This window comes from Fistularia commersonii, chromosome 16 (assembly GCF_037954325.1).
Source record: "Fistularia commersonii isolate RoL2024-O1a breed Wild chromosome 16, RoL_Fcom_v1.0, whole genome shotgun sequence".
Lineage (NCBI taxonomy): Eukaryota > Metazoa > Chordata > Actinopteri > Syngnathiformes > Fistulariidae > Fistularia > Fistularia commersonii.
The window spans coordinates 12,521,044-12,537,723 of record NC_141299.1 but is presented as its reverse complement, the minus strand read 5'-3'; the positions used below and the strand labels follow the sequence as shown (position 1 = coordinate 12,537,723).

Here is a 16,680-nt window from a genome sequence, read left to right as displayed (position 1 = left end):
GTGAGAAAGGAGGATATAGAGAATAGGGTTGGATGGAGAAGGTCGATTTGCCGTGGCTACCCCTGAAGGGAAAAGCCGAAAGGAAAAAGAAGACCTGCATGTGTAACAAGATCGGTATTACATCGACCTAATTATCAAAATTAATTTGAAGTAATTTCAATGCCCCACCTATTGTTACTGATTGTCGTGTTAATGTTTTTTTATGGTTTTAGACTCCAACGTGCGGTATTCAAGAAACACACCTGTACTTTAAAGTGATGGCCACTAGAGGAAGCAGTTACACTTGCATATCCGCAGTATATCAATTGCTGTCAACTCATGTTCGTATGCTTTGGACACATGTTAATCCGACATACTAGTCGTTATATTAGGTCTACTCTTGAAAAACAATAAAACACCATCAATCTTCTGAACCCAATTATTGAACCAGGGAGATGTGTTTCCCCGAGGCTCATGATGGTGAGACGTTACAACAGCTGAAACTGCTCACAGTCGCTGAACCGCCAAAGGGAGCTTTGTCAAGATAAAGATATTTTGCTTGGGTTAGAGAGGAAGTAGATGCATGTATCCTTCAAAATTGAAATCACAAATTGAATGCTTGACGAGAGCTTTTCTTTTGAAAGGGGCACCATAGGATAACCACAGTAAAGTGTCCAAGATTTGACCTCCAGAATTTCCAAATAATGACTCCTATTATGTCTATTTGTTCTTTGTTTTTAAGTTAACAAAAGTCAACTATGTCTGTCTCGTCTAAATTCGGGAGAAGGTAAAATGCTGTTATCTTGCTGCAGCCCTTAAACCTCACAGCAAGAGATTTGTTTCCGACATGGGGCCGTTTTGTCTGAAGATGTATTTGTGTCTGCATGGGTGTCCTCCTGGTTCCCCTGTTTCCTCCCGCGGTCGAAAACGATGTAGTGGGTTTATTGGAGACCCTAAACTGCTTCTATGTGTGACAGAGTGAATGGCTGCATGTCTCTTTATAATGTGTAAATGAGAGAGGGAACAATTGTATGTCTCTGCATGAAACCCGCCTCATGCCCAATGACAGTTGGAATGGGACCTAGTGTTTTTTTTCAGGTTGTATTTCTGGCTCGAGTTTTAGACATTTTTTTACAAACTATTGTAGTGGTTTAGTTAGGGAAACACTCATGTGGCACAACAATTTCCTTCGGGATAAATAAAGTTGTTCTTATTCTTATGTGATGGTGAAACATTTGTTCAATTAGCAATAGCTATTCTTGGCCACACCACAAAAGTTTGCAACGCAGCAAATTATTCCCGCTCAATTAAAGGTAAAAAAAAAAAAAAAAAATTAGTTGCACCCAAACCACACCCACAAAATTCCCAGCAACCCCCAAAAAATCACACAAAAAACAAGCATCAACATAAACCCCAATATTCGTGACTTGTTACGCTATTTTCAAATATCTTGTTTCAGTATTTTTAAATTCCTGTTATTTTCGTTGATGTTTTTTCTTTTGCTAACCATGTCAAACAAATGAACTTGAAGCTGGGGCCCAAAGGGCCACCGACATTGTTGGTCACAATGTGTGTATGATATTGACGGTTGAACCTGACTGACCAGTAAGAACGTAACAAAGTCTCTCCTGCCGAAACGGTGATCCTTTTCATTTGAAGATTATTTACTTCTTTATTTTGAACACCCACGGTCCTGGCACGCTACCCCTTTAAAAGATAGGGTCACAATATGTTCACATTGTAGGCAGGAAGTCAATCAATACAAAAATGTCGTTGACTTTTTTCCTGCCTGCTCGCATGGCAGCTTACAGTCTTTTAATTTGACAGGTATAAGCGGATGTGTGTATTAACGTCGTCTAGCTTAGTTAACTGGTTGTCCAGGGAGGCGTAGAAGGAGGAGGAGGAGGAGGAGGAGGAGGGATGGTCGTGGAAAAAAAAGCTGACACGTTAGCTCCGTCAGACTAGCTGCCGTCAGGAGGGCAGACACCGAAACCAATCAAAAGAGCCGTCCAGCACCTGAACCATCAATTGGGTTTATGAGTGGAGGTGATCAATCAGCTGGCAGCCAATCTCCGGAGACACGCGGGAGTGTAATTCACAGTCATCGGCTCACTACGGGTGACAACATGGCTGAATGTGACGTTAGCATCGACCAGAAAAAACTACCTGGAGTGAAAGAGGGTAACGTCTCAAACATTATCCGACCGTTACGACGCAACTCGGGGTTGCGGGGCGCTGGTGGGACCTGACTGGGGAAGGACCTGGTGTTTCTGGCCGCTAGGATTGACGCTAATGGACGGGCTTCATGATGGATGCTAGCGCGGTCGTCTCCGTCCCGGGGTCTTGTTCATTCGAGCCCTCACAGGTGTCGAGATTTGACGGGCGTGTCCGGCAACGGTTCGCTGACACTGCTTGTGTTTTTGAAATACACCTTTGTGTCATGGCTGTGCGTGTTTCCGGCCGGACGGGCTGGCTGCCGAGGACACGGTCCATCCTGGCGAAAAGAGCGGGGCCAACTGTTTGCTAGTGTCGGTTAGCTAGTAATCTGAGGATTAGCTGGTTTGAGTTGAAGAGCAGAATAGTGTAATTACGCCCCCCCCCTTCGCCCACCCGCATTTTATTAATGTATATATATTTTTTTATTTTCTTAAATATGTCAATTCGATATCTTTTTTTTAAACTAACACACACACACACCTTTCGGCCTCTTTCACCTGTTCGCAAACACGCACAGGTGATCTCGAATTTACGTCACAATAGATCACAGAAAGGGTCTGTTCGATGTATAGGTATGACAGGGAAATGGCAATAGCTAGGTTAGAGCTGGGAAGAAAATTTCTACGTTTCATTCTTTATCTTTCTCCATATCCCAGTCGACTGAAACTTGGTCTGGGTTCAGATGCCACTCATCCAGCCTTCTATGGATGCAGAGCTCACTGCTTGTCTTCATGTCATTTCCAAACCGAACAATACTGTTGGAAAATGGCACATAGCTTTTGTGAATAAACCTGAAAACCACAGTCGTGAGGAACTTTTCAGTTACTGGAGCCATAGCTGGCGGTGCTCGCAGCCAGAATAAACCTCTTGTTTTTTCTAAGGGGTTACACATTAAGTGTTGGCCAGTGTATACTCCAGGCATCTGTTTATCCTGGCTTTTCATAATGTCTTAAAATCCAGTCTGAATTGCAGTCACAGTAATACACCACGACCATTTTTTTCTAACCCTTTATACATCAGCAGATCCTAACGCCTTGTGCTAGTCCGAGGCAATTGTTAGGATGTTATGTGGATGAAGTCACCTTTTTGAGAGTGAATGATCGGCTCTGTCTGATCAGTGAATTGTGTTAAGTGACAAAGTCTCACATGATTAAAATACAGAGGAAGTCGCCTGGATGCAGGATGCGTAAAACATTAGCAGGTCAAGGTGAAACCGTTGTACACTTACGGTTTTCTACAAACTACTGATGTGTGGCGTCTTCTAGACAGACTTCCTGTTTGAATATCATCATTTCCATTAAAATTCTTTGCTTGCAAGTCCGTGCTGTAATGCGAGCAGATGGCAGTTAAAGTAAAGCCGACCAATAGCATAAAGCCAATTGCGGATATTTAATGTGACAATATGCCAAACTCATTTTTTCTGAATTGACCAGCTTTGCTGCATTTTTCTATTTGGAGGTGGTTTATTGTACTTAAATAGCAAGGTTTGACTCACCAATTTGAAAACCTATACAGGATTTTTCAGCCACAAATTTCTGATTTCCCCCTGTGGTTGGGTTCAAACCATGATGCAGAGGCTCATGTCTTTACACAGAGTAGGTTTCATTTACCAGAGCTTTGTCATCTCAGACACATTCTTGATGATCCTTGCAAATTAAGTAAGCCTGAGGTTGAACAATGGTTCCTTATTTAGAATTTCACTTCAGTGTTTTTTACATACAGAAATGCTCAAGCCCAACATTTGCTTCTGTGCAAATATTTAAAAGAAAATTTGGTATGAATGCCTCATGAATGTAACACAACAGACGCACAGGTGTATGGAAGGTGGACAGATGGTAATTGTTGATTTAAAAACAATCACAAAGTCATCTTTTAAGAGTAATAAATAAAGGTGTTCACATTTTGTAAAAAGATCATGAAATGGTTTTCTGGTTCATCACATAATTTTGGTCGTCTCGTTATGTCCTACATACTTATATTTGTGCTTGCGTGATTGCACATAATGTAAAAATTGCTTATTTTGCCACTTTGTACTGAAAACAAGAGGTTTTCCTTTTCCAAACATCCTCTTAATGTCCTCTTTCTTTTATTTATAGTGTGCCGTGATTTCGCTGTGCTAGAGGACCATTGCCTGGCCTACAATCTCCAGGAACAAGAGAGTAAGAAAACTGAATAAATTGGGATTTATTTTTCCCCCCCCTGCGAAATGTATTTAAGGAGGCTGAAAATCACTGCTGTGATCTATTTTCTCTTCATATTTTGGAAATGGTTTTCCTTGTGCCTGGCTTTATTTATTGTGGCCTTCTCCACAATGGATCCATTAGAGCTTTGTGCAGCTACATAGCTGCTCCACTGCTTTCTTTGTCCATCTAATGTTTACATATAAAAGAAAGAAACGAAAGGTTAGCGTGATCGTGTGGCAGTGAGAAAAAATGAACCAATCTCCTCGCTCAACTTGTTTCCTGAAAACGCGTGAAGTGGAACAGACTATCTTAAAATGAGTCACTTGTTGCATGAAGACTTTTTCTTTTTCTTTTTTTAAAAAAACTATCATGGACAGTTCCATTGTTATGCACATTTGTTTGGATCCTGCATCACAAAAACACCAAGCTGCTCAATTCTGGATAGAAGTCAGAAGCTATGATCAGCTCAGATAGGCTTTTTCTATGGAGCAGACAGGGACATCAGTTCTATATCTCTTGACAAAGCTTACAACAGAAGACACTTATTGCTGTTAATCCTCTTTTAAGGTAACTTCATTTTGCTGTTTTGTCGAGCAGAAAGCCTTCATAGGATTGCTGGCTCTCCTTCAAGGATGTGATCTGCCAAGGGACATTGACCCAGACATAACAAGACCTTCTTGTCACACAAAAAGAATATTGTGGTTGGTCTTTGGCCTCCACCTGCACTCATCATAGGGATACAACAAGAGCCAACAAAAGTGGTGCTGTTTTCGATAGCGTTGGATGTTAGATCAGTAATTTCTGCTTCGATATCTTTGGGTCAAAGGAATAGTCTACGTGTTTGAAACGTAATTGCTGTTAGTTTTCTCAACTGGACGGAACTGTTTCACTGTGGCTCCATGGATATATTGTCCTGTATCACAACGTAAAAAGATTTATTCTCGAGGTCCTTGAAGACCGCTCGGAAAGCCATATGTCACCCAGTAGCCAGAGTGAGGATTAGGCTCTGTCTTTAGCTGTGATTAATTTGGTTTGGCTGGCATGACAATGTCGAGTCATTAACCCTTTGTAAGGCATTAGTGATCCATGACTAAGGTTCGTCTCAGACGAAGTGATCTGGTGCGCGCCTAATTTGTTTGCTTCACCTTTTGAGCTCTAAAGACCAAAGAGAATGATCCTGCAACCAAGTGGTGCCTTTATTTTTTGAAAGCCCATCAACAGATGATTGCTGTATAGTACTTTTCAGCTAAATGTGGTGCCACCCCCGTGTATTTCAAATCTAGATTTTCGAGCATGTGAAAAACCTTGAAATGTAGGCCAAATGTGACACAGAAACACACAAGTGGCGATCAAGTGCCTGGTAATATCCAGTATTTTGTGCTTTCAGTTCAGCAGTTTATTCTCCCATGTTTGATCTCTTCCAAGTTTAGGGGTTAGAATGGAAGAATTTCAAAATGTCCTGACTTGGTTCATTTTGCTCTTTAGTGATGACTCAATTTTACAACTAATAAATATGACAAAGGCCAAATGGCAGCCACTTTTTCTTGGGCTGTGACATCACATCTGCCTCCAAATATTTCTTTTACAAGGTGCTATAAATTTTACAATTGATCAGTTATCAAAAAAGGGGAGTCAGAAACAAACAAAAAAAATCAATATAAGCCCTTTGACTTTTTATCAATTTGCCATATCTTTGACTCACAGGCTCCTCATTTCATCTTCCCAGTCACGGCAGAAACTTTATGGACCCTCGCTCCGGGTAAATTGCCAGATATAATTTGGTCCTTTTCACATGAACATTGGGACCAGATTGATAGCCAGGTGAAGCAGGGCTGACTGTGTGAATGATGGGGTTCATGCTTACCAAGTGTCATCAGTGCGTCAGCAAGCAGCATTTATCATCTGTTGCAGCCTGCCATCACCCAACCTTGGAATGGCACCATATTTGTGAACACTCATTTCTCAGGGACCAAGAGAGCACCCAGTTTATCACCATAGACTGAAGAGTGCATCTTTGATATTTATCTTGTTTTCTACAGGCTGTCCACACAAGGTTCATCAGAGGGTGGAAAATATCTGGGGGGGAAAGTGTATCTGTAACAACAAGCTAAAATGATTCAGGATGACCTTCTGTGCTTTTGTTTATTTAAAGTCTAAGAGCGGTGCCTCTGTATCTGTTTTCTACAGTTGAGAGCCACTTAGCGTCCAATGTCCATAAGAGTCGTCTGGTGCAGCATGACTTGCAGGTGGCTAAGAAGCTGCAGGAGGAGGAGGACCAGAGGGCCAAGCTCAAGACCAAAAATCAGAGTTGTGACATGTAGGTGTCTCATGTAAATTCATACCCTTTAATATGTAGGGCCCTTATTCCTTTAGAAGGTTATTAGATCATTGGTGCAGCTCATTAACTGAAAAAATTCTCAAAAATTGCATTTAATTTGACTTTGATAAATGCATTCTTTCCCTCAAGCATCACATTGTAGGTACATGTTATCTGCTTTGGTTTTTTCAGGTCATCAGTGAAAGGTTGGGTAACAATCTTTTTACCAAGGACTGATTCAAAAATCTCCAACAGTGTGACCAGATCATCTTTATGGTGATGAGGTCCTTATGTTTTATTCATTAGATAAGAAGTTGACAGAAAGAGTGGAGATCTTGTCTCTCAATTAATTTCTGATAAAGACTGGAATTTCTCCCATCAAGAGAAACCCAACGGATAGTAAACTAGAAACTCTCGCACAAAAGGATATAGAGAGCACATTGAAAGTTTTCCCTTCGCTAGCAGCAGCAAACAGCATGGTAACAATTTTAATGGGCATAGCAGAACCTCAGGTGGACCCAACACTGTTACACAAATCAGTTTAGAATTTTTGAGCTTGAATTTCAGGGGCTTCATGCTGAAACCTAACTCTGCTAGAGCTTCAAGGCTCTTGCTTATCTTTCTTTAAATTGAGGTGAACTTGTGATGCTGCAGCTCAGTGAGACAGATATTTGCATTACAAACACGCATCTTCTCAATATCCATCAACACAGGCTGGCCGGCACAATACTATTTTGAATAACTGGATTATGATTGTTTTTGGTCTTTGATAATATTGTTTGAAAAACTTTACATGCATTTCAGCAATGTAACTCATGGCTCTTTGATATAGGACCTTTTAAATTATTTGAAAAAGAAGTACTAAAATCATTGTTATGGGATTTTTTTCAGCATGATTTCTAGAAAGTTTTCATTCGAATGCAGAATTTTTATAGCTGACCAGTACCACTTGTCTAATACATTTTAATATAGTTTGACTCACTAAAAATTCGGAACTGCCACAGCTCTTGTAAATGTGCCTTCAACAGCTGAAATGCAGTGGTAGATTTAAAACTGCTTTTTTTTTTCCCCCTCCTCCTTTCTCTTATGGCCCCCATGGTTCACAGTACTGTCCACCAATTTACTTCTACACCTCTTCTCACTGTGCAAAATTGATAGACATAAGGCCCGGTCTCTGACGAAGTTCACTACTGCAACTATAGAACTTCTGTACGGTTTTGTCCCACCCCATCACGGAGGCGGGTGTCATAGGCAGTGCCGATGATTTAATGTCTACATGGAGTTGTGTATGAACAATCTTAAGCCGTTTGATTGGACTCATGAAAAGATGCTCATTCCCAATAGCATCAGTTTATCAACTCTTGTTTTTGCAGCTCCTATAAAAGGGATCATTTATGAGAGGCTAGGATTACAGTTTTTGACAGATGCAGGATTTCCTTTTTTTCTGGAATACACACACAAACAGGTCCCCCTGTAGAATCTTTTCCCCTTAGATGTCAGCAAATCAGACACTAGTTGTTTCAACCTTTACAATGTTTCTCAATCAGCTTTTTTTTTTTTCAAATGCCTGTCATTTTCAACACAATGACAATACCTTAAAAAAAGAACAAGAACAAAAGCAGTAGTTTGGAAAAAGAAAGAAAACAAACATGGTCTTGTCCTACCTTCATCTGTCCTTCTGTAACCCTGAACTCATTTATTTTTCACCAAATAGCCCACCTGTCAACCCAAAAAAACAGGAAAAAAAATTTGTCAGGTATGGCAACTGAAACATTTTCATGTACAAAGTGTACATCTGAAATCTTCTGAATGTTTTTGGTGGGTTTGTCCTACTGCAGCTTTATAAAAAAACAGTGGAGTGAGTTGCTCAGGTACCAAGTAACCATGGAAACTCAGAATGAAATTGCGCATGAGCTGATTTGATATGGCTAATTATGAACCATATGAATTTTGTGTGGAAGCACCAACAAGCAGGTATATTGTTTTTCTCCCCATATGTACATTAAATCATTGGAACCTCCAGTGAGCGTCAGGACACTGAATTCGCCCAGGAAATTCAGGATGAACTGGTCCGACAGGCAGAGCAACAACGACAACAGGAGGAGAAGGATGCGGTAAGAGAAACATGCACAGAAATGTTTGACAATCTGAAGAACAATATACTCATCAGTGATGTAATTGGATTTGAGGTATCAGTGGTACGCTGTAATAGGCGTGCCTTCCGTTTAGGGGAGAACTTTACGTTTAGCTCAATTGTCTCAGTGGCTCTTAACATTTTTTTTTCCGATGCTTGACTGCATGTAAATATATTTAGGTGAACAAAGTTTTAGAGAGGCTTAGAGAACTGGATGAAAGAATGATCCTTAATGATTCTCTTTGGATCTTTGATTACTGTTTTGATATCAATTCGGATATGGGTATTACTCTAGAGTTGACAAATTCTTGAACCTATATGTGCAAATACATTTTTATCTTTGATATATTTTATATGTATGACTGCATTATTTTCATCACATTTGATGCTCATTGCTTTCTTCAGTTAATCGTAGTGGCTGATATAATTACAAGAGAGCTTACATTACGAGACATACTTGTAGACAGATTCAAACAGGATTTTGGGCATCAGGGTCGTGGTTTTGATATGTTTTTTCTTCCTTTTAGGCTATAGCTCGAAAGCTCCAGGAGAAAGAGATGAAAGAGGAGAGGAGAAGACAGAAGCAGCTGGAGACTAACTTTGAGGAGGAATACTTTGAGGATCAAGGAGGTGGGAAGAAAGACACAGTCTCATATTAATGGGTGGCTGTTTGTGTTTGCGCAGGATAGTTTTGAATGAGGTAATTTAAGGTAATGGATGAATTAGACGTTTACTGGCTTTAGACTATTTGGCAAGTGGATGTTTGAGGCTGAGCTGATCATGCCACACGTCTCTAGAGATGGTTGCTTACTTCAGGTGCTGAATTGGAATTTCTAGGCACATTACACCTTGAAGAGAGGCATTATTAAACTAGACTGACTGACTAGGCAGACTCGTAGAGGGGATAGAATTTGTCAAATTGTTATCAGACTGGCTTGTTGTAAGTTATAAATTCTCTTGCCCAGGTGTTCTTGAGTGGCAGGGTGCAGTTTCTGTGAGTGAGCAGAAAGAAGAACATAGAAACTCTTTTACCCAGCATATAATGCTGAGATTGGAATGCTGTTACTGTGTAACCAGAGTTGGTTTCTGTGCATCTTGATGTTTTGAAAGATCAAGAATCACCACTCATTCAGTGGTATGTAAAATTAATTTTATCTTATAACTTATGACATTTTTATTTTGTTAGTCTTTATAGTTTTCTCGTACATACACGTTGGTGACTTCGCTTAATCTCAAGCTACCAATTACAGCTAATCTGTTGGATAAATAACACCCCAGTCAGTTTATGGTCAGATCTTTCAAGTGGCTATTTAAAAGACATGATCGAGGAAAGCACACAGAGTCAGCACAAATTTGCTTTCTAGCTCTGTCACTCCTAGCATGTACCAGCTTTCCTTTGTACCTGCCTCTTTTTTCAACATTTGAAAGTCAGCAGTTGTTGATCAGATGTTAGATAGCTCGAATTCCATTTAGCTGACTCAGTATAGAGAGTTCTAGCCTCTGCAATAGGCTTCCTCAGTGTATTTTTTTTCTGCTCACTTGTTTCCATTCAAACTTTTGTCTCTCACAGACTAGCCCCCACCCCATGTTTATTTTGAATAGGACTCAAATGTTCTTAAATGCCAAGTCAATTGTTTTTTTCTCTATCATGTCGAAGTTCTTCATTGCTGTTTATCACCACAGCACTGACTAACACAGAGCTCTCTAACCACCTAAGATAATGTAATTCCAGTCTGTTTATTTCTCACACCATACTCTTCGTCCACCATCATCATTCTCTTACTGTCACCCTCCTCCCACCTTCTGTCCCACTCTTTATACCACTCAGCTGCCAGAAGGCCACTTGACTTGGATAAACCTGCACGTCACACATCCAGTTCCCCCGGCTACAGTAGCATTCATGCTCCAGTGAGCTCACAACACGATTTCTCCCCAGATAGTGAAATAGAACCAAATGGGAACAGTTACCCAAAACACAGCCCAACATCATCCGGCAGCCACTTCAGGTATTCAGAGCACAGTGCAATTGCAGAGAGAGGGCGAGGAAGGCATGCAGATCCATACTCAGATCAAGTGCTGCCTCCCAGAGGCAAGCGGGAGGACAGATATCCGGATTATGAAGCCAGACAGACTGGCAGAGCCAAGGGCTTGTATGCGGATGAACCAGAGAGAGTGGTTAGAAGAAAGGAGGGCCCGGTCAGACCTCCTCCCCCACAGAGTCCCAAAGAAAGAGACCTGGTCTGGGACAGAGAGAGGGGCAAGAAACATGAAAGAGATCCGGGCAGAGACCTGGAATGGGGCCAGTATATGAAAAAAGAATCAAGAAAGGAAAGGGATCAAGACCCAAGGCTGGGTAGGACTGGAAAGACAGACAAGGAAAGAAGCAGAGAAAGAGTACAGAGTGGGGACAGCCATGAACCGAGGGACAGGCAGAGGCAGAAGGGTAAAGATGGACAAAAGACAAGAACAAGAAGCAGGGAGAGAAGGTTCAACGGAGATTTCATGTCCAGGGAGGGCAAGGTGTCCTGGGAGGAGGAAGAACAAGACGTGGAAAGGGAGAGAAGGGGTGGAGGCCGACATCATATCCCCTCAGGCCCTGAAGAGGTTTTTGAGGAGTACAGGAGCAACGAGGGGAGAGGGATCACCAGAGAGATCGGAGAGGGTTTCGTCAAGGATCACAGTCATATTCAATCCAACGGAGAGCCAGGTACCACCATGAGCCTTCCTCTTGGCTCCATGGAGGTGTGTGTGTGGTGCTTTGTGCTTCAGCAAACTCAGGTGGTGGGTTGATCTAACACTGAAATCACTAATCAAGAGACTCATTTCCTCTGTCCCTCTCATAGAGCCAATCTCTCAACTTTTTCACCGTGGTCTAGTGATTGATTTTTTTTTTTTTTTTTTTGTGCTGTGGTGTTTGTAAGATTTTTTGTTCAGTGCTGGGCAGTTAGCACAGGAGAGAACATCCACTGTGCTGAGACTTGAGTGTCCGCCATGATACTCCAGTCATGCTATGAATTTGTTAAATTTTCAGAGAACCCTAGGGATGTACTGATTGAATGTGATGTCACTGTCTATATTTAACAGAATCAAAAGCGTAATCACCAGTGGCCATACATTGCAGCCATGTTGGGTGTGTTATCATCCTGTCACAGCTGCAGGTGAATCTATGATCAGAGAAATTAACAATTCACCTACAGGAAGTTGTTCTGGTTATTTATATCATCAAGACAATCTTGCTCAAACTCTATAGTTCATGGATTCAGCACATTGCATATAATTAGATGATCGCACTGACCAAATAATATAATGCCACATCCCTGGGCTCCCGATAATTTTACTCAAGCCTCTCTCTGTCTTTGAGACTAAGATTAATCAAGCAAAGAAATAAGCAGAATTTTCAGTTATGCTAATAAACAATTTCTCTTGTTCATTGAAAACCCATCTCTTGACATTCACAGGTCGAATTGTGCACAAAACTAGCGGAGCGGTTGTAGCAGAGACGGAGTACGGGCTGAACAACGCCACTAAGGGGTTAATTGAGCTGGATCTCCGTGAGCAGGAACTGAAGGACATGGAGGTCGCCAGAAGACTGCAAGAAGAGGAGGTCAAGGTTGGATATAAAGCGTGAAATTGATTTTCTTTCTCAGCATGTGAGAGAATAGCAGTTTTCTGCAGAATATAAAATAATCAAAACATCCTCAGCTATGCAAATTTGATAACTTCAACAATCACCAGACAACAGAAAGTTTGGAAATAAACACATTTTGTTCATGGTGTGCTCTAGATGAAACTCATTTGCTCCTTAACTTAATCTAATAACCAGCCTGGGTTACGGAGTTAACATGCTTTTTGGCATAAAAGCTCTAGATTAAAAGCCCATTTTTGTTACAAGGTTGGAGAGGTAAATTACTTATTTTAGTTTTTCTCAAACAGATCATCCTACTATTCAGAAACGTCCAATGCATTTATATTTGAAATGGTGGAAGAGCTTGGAGGCCAATCAGCATGCCAGTGCAGACAGTACAATGGAATGAACTCTCATTTTTCATAGATCACTTGATATAAAGAACTTACGTTTAGGTCAAATGACATAACTGTCAGTTTGTTTTGTTGGACACCTAATGGTTTAGAAATTTACTTTCTTTTTTTTTAATCTCCATGTATGACCTTATGTACAAGTAAAGAGTGAGGCACTTATTTCATGTGTAGTGTGTTCTACATATGGGCTCATATGACATTTTTGTGTCTTGTTGGTGGGTTTCAGGCCAGTAAGAGTCATGTACGCGCTGCCCAAGTTGCTCAGGATGAGGTGAGGTGGCATGAAGTCTGAAAACTTTCTGTACCATCTGTGTTTTTTGCATATTCTGTCATTTCCTGTGTTCCAACGCCAGTCACTTACACTGTCATTTAACTCTAAGTACTAGCTTAATCAGATAATGTTTGAACAAACAACTTATTTTTGGAAAAGGCATTCACGTTCTTTTTAAATACACAGGAAAGATTCCATTAATTAAAATGTGTCACACATCATCTATATACATATTAAACCGCTCACTCATTCATCTCCTTATCAAACATATTTTGGTAATTATGTGTCTGCGGCAGGAAATAGCCAGACTGCTTATGGAACAAGAGAAAAAGGAGTACAAGAAGCAAAGGGAGCGGGAGAAGGAGAGGGAGAAGGACAAAGAACGGGAGAGGGAGAGGATAGCAATGCAAAGGAGACGGCCAGAAGGAGATCACAGGGTAATGTTCTGCAAGCCTGTCATTCATCCAAACAAATCTTAGTGGAATTATTAAGCGTGACGAAAAGATTAATTTCAATTTCGCTGTTTTCTAGCCAAACTCGGAGGAAGTTGTCCGACCCCGAGCCCGAGACGATTACGAATACCAGAGGCAGAGGAACCAAAACAAGCCAACTAGGTAAAAATAAGCAAATTATTTCCAGTCAGGCATAGAGTATACAAATGCATCATTTGATAATGTTCATTCATCGTCACAGGCCCCCTCAGCCACGGCCCCATGACTACGTGAATGTTACCCCTGGCTACAGCTATTCTGACCACCCAGTTCCCCAACGTGCACCCGCCAGACCTGAGGCTGTGCACAAAGGTATACCATTCATGTATAAGCTGCAAGGGCTACCCTGTAGTCTGTGACATTTCTCAATAGCTGTCTTACAAACACAGGACTTAAAAGTCTGTACTGGTGGAGTTGTATCATTATTACTTATCAGGGTTTTTGTCATTTCCATTTTTTTTAATTGTTAGAGGAAGGATCGAGACAGAAGAAATGAGTCCAGAAAAAGAAGGGGAAAAAAAAGGATGGAAGGAAAAAAAATGGTGTCCGGAAAGGATAGTGCAGATGTGATCGGAGCTAAATCATAGGCTGCCGCATCAAACCCCTGATGGATGTCTCTGTCTCCTATCTCTTCTAGGTGCCTATTACAAACGGTGACTCAGGCTCTCTACTATGTCCAGACATCATGCTGTCAGTCCTCTTGTGTCTCTACTTTTATTTATATTCTATTTTTGTTATCACACATAACATTCTGCTGACCAAAAGCATTGGGACAATCTAATAAGTTGGCAGTGGGATTTTTTTTTTTTTTTAAGCTGCAAAATTGCTCCAGCTTCAACAACACAATTGCTCTGATTGCTGGAATGACATTTATTTTTCCTTTTTTAAAGTGTTAAATTATGATTGTTTCTTTTAAACTGACATCAAGACAAGTTAAAAGAGCATCTTTATTCAAGCTGTCGAAATAGAGGGGCTAGCTCCTTTCTTACTCCATGGGCTGATGTTGGTCCCATATGTAGTTTGTGCCATCACAAGGGCTAAGGGCCTCTGCTGGTTGCCGTCTCATCCCTCATGACCATTTTTTAATGAGACGTGCCTGTTCGGTCCATCACGACTGCTACAGTGTCTTAGTCACAAACATGGCAGCTCTTTTCTACACCCTGCTGCAGCTGTATTGTCATGCTTTACAACAAGGATGCACAAGCTTTTCTATGTGCCACTCGGCATCCATGATTCCAGAGGCTTACTTTCCTCTTGCTGTGTCCAGATAAAACATCAACAGGCCTTTATCAAATACTGGTGGTTATGGCTTTGGTAGAATACTATCAATTTCCAATGCAGAGATGGAGTGGTTGGGTTACCCATGGACCTCTTTACGCCGGCTGTTCTGCTTGTTTGAGGCACTTTTTATCCCCGTTTCCTCGGAAGTGGATAGATGATATTCTGTGTATTACTCACTGTTTCTATGTGCATGCTTACTGAAGGTTTACTGTGTACATGCATTTCAGCTCTTCATCAAATTATCTGTCTCCCTCTTAATCAATGAAGGCTAAAGCCACTAAACAGTCTCTTTGTGAACAAAGAAAATATCTGTGGCTAAAATGCTGCTGATCAATATATCTACGCGTGTTACATTGTCATTACAAAAGCAGTGGTTCCGGTCGATTATTTATCAACAATCCGGATGGAAATGAAATCCATGTACACTGCTCGTCCTTGTCAACTTGCATTCAGCAGTATGGACATTGAGATTGAATATTTGATCTTGTTTAATTTAAATGTTTCGTTTTTTGTGTGTGTGTGTGTGTGTTCCCAAATTATATTGACCATCCTTAAACAGAACTGTCTCAAGCCCTCATGCTTTGTGTTTCAGTCGTTATGTTTGGTTAAAAAGAGGGCGAGCTGAAACTTTATTTTTATATCCTTCTTTGTTGATCTTTCCTCAAATTGTTTTGTTAATTTCCTGTTCTAAGCTTTTTTAACTGTCTGTTCGAGTCCTTGCTTTTTGTGTAAAATGTAGACACCACATCCTGCTGGCAGAATAAGCAAACATTCCCATAATACAAGCACATCTGGAAGGAGGGAAATTCAATTAAAAGGATCCACAGGGAACCGTACTTAACTACGTTTCAAAGGGACCTCTCTGTGTTTTACGCCTCAGTGTGTTCGATTGTGTGCATATTTTGTAAGGAAGATATGAAGACAGTTTTACTCACTGAGCTGTTTGTCAGCTGTTTCAGTGGATTTAAACATCAGTGCTACTTCCAAGTCCTCATGTCCTTAAGAAATGATGCCCGCCCTGTTCTTCATCCAAGTGTGTTATGTCCATGTAGCAAAGGCACACGTGCAGGTGATGTTGAATTTTACTGTGTTCTAGAATGGAATTTGTGCCATATGTTTTTTTTTTTTGTTTTTTGCAGGGACTTGATAAACGGGAAAAAGCATAAAAGTTGTAAACATGTTGTTGTCACAACTTAGATTAATTGTGCAGTGACAGCACCCCCTTGTGGAAAGGTGCACACTACTTAATCTGACAGGATGTGTCCTGGATTTGTACCTGTGGACGTTGTCCTCAGCCATTAGTTTTTGTTTTTTTTTGAGGGCAGGGGTTCATGTGCTGAGTACATTAAACATTGAGTGTTTTATTTTTAAATACAGGGCTTGTATGCAATCAATTATAAATCAACACATTTGTGTTGGAACATGCTGTAACAACTTTTTTTTTTAAGTAAAGAGAGCAAGTTGCTTTTACTTATTGCACCTCAAGAAAAATAAATTGTATCAACAGTTCTTGCTTGAGACTATTTTGTTGTTGTTGTTTTCTCGTTAACACTATCTAACTGTATTTAACATGGATTAATTTTTTTTTTCTCCTCCTGGCCAGAATGTCTCTTTGTTTTACCAGAGCACAGGATCTAAGCCTCCTGAGAGTGGGGGAAAAAAAACAAAGCTAGTTTGAAAATAGGTGTTTTCCCACCCACCGTCATCCCCTTCAAAATGTTGTCACTAGTACATGGCCTGTGTTATAGCAGATGTTAATTTTGCTTACT

The 16,680-nt window shown here is 40.7% G+C and overlaps 1 protein-coding gene across 2 annotated transcripts; it reads left to right on the top strand.

Annotated features, from left to right (window-relative positions):
* Window positions 1-1,873: 1,873 nt before the first annotated feature.
* Window positions 1,874-16,420, top strand: ccdc50a (coiled-coil domain containing 50a). Of its 2 annotated transcripts, none has more exons than XM_086161329.1 (12): window positions 1,874-2,160; window positions 4,293-4,355; window positions 6,567-6,696; window positions 8,720-8,810; window positions 9,358-9,460; window positions 10,659-11,537; window positions 12,289-12,440; window positions 13,095-13,139; window positions 13,436-13,576; window positions 13,671-13,753; window positions 13,833-13,942; window positions 14,268-16,420. In XM_086161329.1, exons 1-12 carry the CDS (start codon window positions 2,016-2,018, stop codon window positions 14,285-14,287), a joined length of 1,962 nt encoding a protein of 653 aa, XP_086017455.1. In that variant the 5' UTR covers window positions 1,874-2,015; the 3' UTR covers window positions 14,288-16,420. The 2 variants fall into 2 exon arrangements, with proteins under 2 accessions (XP_086017455.1, XP_086017453.1); XM_086161327.1 differs by having other exon boundaries at window positions 14,101-16,420.
* Window positions 16,421-16,680: the final 260 nt, after the last annotated feature.